Here is a 5,029-nt window from a genome sequence, read left to right on the forward strand (position 1 = left end):
GAGGCCCACCCTGAATGCTGTGGGTGGGGTGGGATGATTGAGTCCTCTGCCCCTGTTTCCTGGTGTGCGGATACCCCCCCTACCCCCCAAGGCGTGCTCCCGTTTGTTATTCCTGCCCTGCCTGACTGTGTCGCCCTGACGTGGTTGTGTGTTTCTCCCTCTCTTTCCCCCCCCACGTCTCACCGTCCTGTCCCTTCCCCCCATGCCCCCCCTTCTGCAGTGCTGCTGACCTGGGTGAACTGCTCCAGCGTGCGGTGGGCCACCCATGTCCAGGACGTCTTCACCGCCGGCAAGCTCCTCGCCCTGGGGCTCATCATCATCATGGGCTTCGTGCAGATCTGCCGAGGTAGGTGGGAAGGGAGATGGGCCGAAGGGCCCGTTTCAGTGCTGCGAGTTTCCGAATGAGAAAGTGGCGCTGTGGCAAAAGAGCCAGGTCTTAACAGCTGCACGGTAGCTCAGTGGTTAGCGACGCTGCCTCATGGCGCTAGGGACTTAGGTTCGATTCCAGCCTCAGGCAACTGTCTATGTGGAGTTTGCACATTCTTCCCCCACCACCTCCATGTCTGGATTGGTTTCCTCCGGGTGCACCGGTTTCCTCCCACAATCCATAGATGTGCAGGTTCGGGTGGATTAACCACGCTAAATTACCCATAGTGCCTAGGGATGTGCAGGTTAGGGTGGATTGGCCATGCTAAATTACCCATAGTGCTCAGGGATGTGTAGGTTAGGGTGGATTGGCCATGCTAAATTACCCATAGTGCCCAGGGATGTGCAGGTTAGGATGCATTCGTCAGGGGTAATGTAGAGTAATGGGTCTGGGTGGGATACTCTTCTGAGGGGTTTGTGTGGACTTGCTGGACCAAAGGGCCTATGTCCCCACTGTAGGGATTCTATTAATATAAAAAAACTCTTCTGAACGCTCTCCAGCTGAATAACATCCTTCCTCTAGCACAGTATTATCCTTCAGAGTACAGGAGAGGTGACGGCCTAGCGGTATTATCACCGGACTGTTAATCCAGAGACCCAGGTAATGTTCTGGGGACTTGGGTTCAAATCCACCGCAGATGGAGAATGTGAATTCAATAAAGAATCTGAAATGGGACGCCTTACCAGGACTGTGAACCGCCTGTCAGGCAAACCCCATCTCGTTCACTGATGTCCTTCAGGGAAGAAAACTGCCTTCCTTACCTGGTCAGGCGGAAATGTGACTCCAGACCCACAGCCATGTGGCTCACTCTTAGGTGCCCGATGGAGAGTAATCATCGCCCTCAAAACAATTAAAAAGAAACCGCTCTGTCAATTGAAAGCTGTGCTCAATCCCACTCATAGAGATGTACAGCACAGACATCGAACTTTCAGCCCAACCTGTCTGTGTCGACCCAGATATCCCTAACCTAATGTACTCCCGTTTGCCAGTACTTGGCTCATATCCCTCCAAACCCTTCCTATCCATGTCCCCATCCACCTTTTAAATGCTGTCATTGTACGAGCCTCCACCACTTCCTCTGGCAGCTCATTTCATACACACACCACCCTCTGTGTGAAAACCTTGCCCCTTAGGTCTCTTTTATACCTTTTCCCTCTCACCCTAAACCTATGGCCCTCTAGTTCTAGACTCCCTGACCCCAGGGGGAAAAGACTTTGCCTATTTATCCTATCAATGCCCCTCATATTTTTATAAACATCTATAAGGTCACCCCTGAGCCTCCGACGCTCCAGGGAAAACAGCCCCAGCCTGTTCAGCCTCTCCCTGTAGCTCAGATCCTCCAACCCTGGCAACATCCTTGTAAATCTTTTCTGAACCCTTTCAAGTTTCACAAACAGCACCTCGCATTTATCTGAATTAAACTCCATCTGCCACTTCTCAGCCCATTGGCCCATCTGGTCCCGATCCTGTTGTAATCTGAGGTAACCCTCTTCGCTGTCCACTACACCCTCCAATTTGATAAGTGTGTTCAGGAAAGTTTCCCCATCAGTATATAGAGAGTGCTACTCAGGAAGGGGCAAAACCCGGCCTACTGTTGGGAAATAGGGCAGAGCAGGTGACTGAGGAGACAGTGGGTCTCTTTTATACCTTTCCCCTCTCACCATAAACCTACGTCCCTCTAGTTCTGGACTCCCCCCACCCCAGGGAAAAGACCTTGTCTATTTATCCTATCCATGCCCCTCATGATTTTGTAAACCTCTGTAAGGTCACCCCTCAGCTCCAGGGAAAACAGACTCAGCCTGTTCAACCTCCATCCTTCCCCAATCCATTTTATTATTTCCCATGTTAAGAATCACACAATCCCTACCGTGTGAAAACAGGCCCTTTGGCCCAACAAGTCCGCACTGCCCCTGTAAAGAGTAATCCTGTCAGACCCATTCCCTACCCTGTTACTCTGACTAATTTACCCCTGACTAATGCAGCTAACCAGCTAATGTGCTGTGTGACTCTGCCTGAAGGCTCTGCATCTGAATTGAATGCAGAGTTTGAAACAAAATGGCTGAACATCGAGAGCGAGAACACGCTTGGACGTGAAGAAGGGGCATTCTGGGAGTTGGCTGCAGGGTGATGTGGGTCAGAGCCTGAACCTTGACGTGGAGGGACAGGATAGTAGGGGGTGGGGCAGCTCTGTTGGTTCATGCTGCTATTAACCCAAATGAGGATCACCCCCCCACAGTCAGTGTTCGGACCCTGGGCAGTGTTGCCAATCAAGGAGACCTAAGGGGTACAGGTTCATTGCTCTTTGAAGTCATGTCACAGGTTGACAGGGCGGTGAAGGCGGCTTTCGGCATGCCGGCTTTCATTGGTCGGAGCATCGAGTATAGGAGTTGGGACATCACGTTGCAGCGGCACAAGATGTTGGTGACGCCACATTCGGAGTACCGCGTGCCGTTCTGGTCACCCTCCTGAAGAAGGGATAGTGTTAAACGAGAAAGAGCGCAGGAAAGATTTACCAGCTTGCTACGTGGGCTGGAAGGTTTGAGTTATAAGGAGAGTTATGGATTGGCTGGGACTTTTTTTTAACTCCTGGAGGGTAAGAGACCGAGAGGTGACCTTAGAGGGGCGTAGATAAGGTGGAGAGGCAACAGCTGTTCCCCATGGGAGGGGAGTCTAAAATTAGAGGGCATAGGTGAGGGGGGGGAGAGATACAAGATTCTTCTCACACACAGGGTGGTGAGTGTCTGCACCGGGCTCCCAGGGGTGAGTATGATTTTGTTGTTGAAGAAACATTTGGACAGGTACATGGAATGGAGGGATATGGACCCAACGCAGGATTAGGTTAAATTGTGAAAAACAGGGCGGCACGGTTAAGTGGGGCCGAAGGGCCTGTTACCCACGCTGTAGACCTCTGAGAGATATGGGTCACAAGTACGGGAAACCAGGATGGGAAAACTGTTGAGATGAGAAACGACAAGTCGTGACTGGGGAGTGGTGTCCAGAGTGGGGCGCACACGGAAGGGTAAGGATCCAACAGACGACACAACAAGAGCTTGTCAAGAAAGCGCGGTGAGAATCTACATTGAGACTGCAAAAGTGAGGTGGCCAAAGGTAGCCGAACTGAGGAGTTCACAGAATGTTTCGGGGTAGTTTCCTGGAACTAACCAGAGAGCAGGCTTTGCTGGTGTTGTGTAACAAGGGAGCATTGATTCATGAAAAGGCCTCCTGGTGAAGGAGCCTCTGGGCAGCAGCGATCATAACGTGGTAGAAGTTTACGTTCAGTTTGAGGGAGAGAGGAGTGGGTCCAAGACCTTTTTTGTTTTTTAAAAAAACATGAACAAGGGCAATTATGAAATCCGAGCCGGTGGAAATGATTTGATAAATTAAGTTAAAGGATAGGTCAGCAGGGAAAACGTTTCAGGGGATATTTTCGAATGGACAGAATAGAGAAATTGCAACATGTAAGAAAAATGCCCAAACCAGAGTCTTTAGGAAATAGTAATCAAACTTAAAGCAAATTCCCTGGAGACAGAAGGTAGGACAGAATATCTCTTTTTTAAAAAACATACAAGCAAAGAATTACTTGAATCAAGGAAGGGAAAATTGATTCTACCCACGAAAGCTGGCCAGAAATGTGAAAACAGACAGCGAGAGTTCTCTAACTATTCAAAAAGGACAAGAGTTGAGGAGTGTTGGGTCCTGTGGGAAGTGAGACTGGAGAGTTAACAAAAGAGGAAAGGAGGTGGCCAATGGGTTGAGCAGGTATCTTGCATTTGCCTTCACTCTCGAGGTTACAAGGAACATTCTAGAAGCAGCGCTAATTTAGAAGAAGGGAAGGAGGACGGAACTCAGGGAAATGCCAGCCACCAGGGAAGTGATACCCAGTATCTTGTTGGAGGTGAGGGCTAACAAGTCCCTGAATCCTAATGGACTTCGTCCCAGGGCCTCAAACGGAATGGCCAGTGAGAGAGTTGACACGTTGGTTGTAATTTACCAAATTGGCCTGAGTTCCTTTATTCCCCAAAAGGATGGAGGCAGGGAGCTGGAAGTGACAGGCCAGTTAGCTTCACACCTGTCATCAGAGCAACGTTAGAGGCTGTTATGGAAGATGTTATAACAGAGCACTTGAAAAAGCACAGTATCGAAATGGGGAGAGGGTGCAGAGAGATCTGGGTGTCTGAGTGCATGAAGCACCCAGCCCCTCCTCACTATACCGCCCTTCCGGCTCTCACCATCCTGACTGGCACTGCCCAGCTGGGTGTAGTGGGGATTGGTATTTGGTCCTGGCACAGCACTGCTGAGGGTCTCTCTCGCTCGCATCTCTCTCAGACACACACTGTCTCTCTCTCTCTCATACACATTCTCTTTCTCACACACACGTGTTTTTTCTCTCTCACACATTCTGTCACACACACGGTTTCTCTCTCACACACGCTGTGTTTCTCTCACACGCACATTCTCTCTCATACACACATTTCCTCTCTCTCTCTCACACACATTCTCGCTTTCTCTCGCTCTCTTGCTCTTGCTGACTGTCTCACACACGCACTCACTCTCTGTGTCTCTCACACACATTCTGTCTCTCTCTCTCTTCACCTCCCTCCC

At 50.1% G+C, this 5,029-nt stretch overlaps 1 protein-coding gene across 1 annotated transcript in view; it reads left to right on the forward strand.

Annotated features, from left to right (window-relative positions):
- Positions 1–220: 220 nt before the first annotated feature.
- Positions 221–5,029, forward strand: part of LOC122548100 (large neutral amino acids transporter small subunit 2-like) — a 49,703-nt gene continuing 44,894 nt past the window's right edge. The window contains exon 1 of the mRNA XM_043686661.1: positions 221–346. Within this exon, the coding sequence (XP_043542596.1) occupies positions 322–346 (25 nt within the window). The 5' untranslated portion in view covers positions 221–321. The remainder of the gene's footprint in view (positions 347–5,029) is intronic.

The sequence above is a fragment of the Chiloscyllium plagiosum genome, unplaced genomic scaffold (assembly GCF_004010195.1).
Source record: "Chiloscyllium plagiosum isolate BGI_BamShark_2017 unplaced genomic scaffold, ASM401019v2 scaf_1979, whole genome shotgun sequence".
NCBI classification, from domain to species: domain Eukaryota; kingdom Metazoa; phylum Chordata; class Chondrichthyes; order Orectolobiformes; family Hemiscylliidae; genus Chiloscyllium; species Chiloscyllium plagiosum.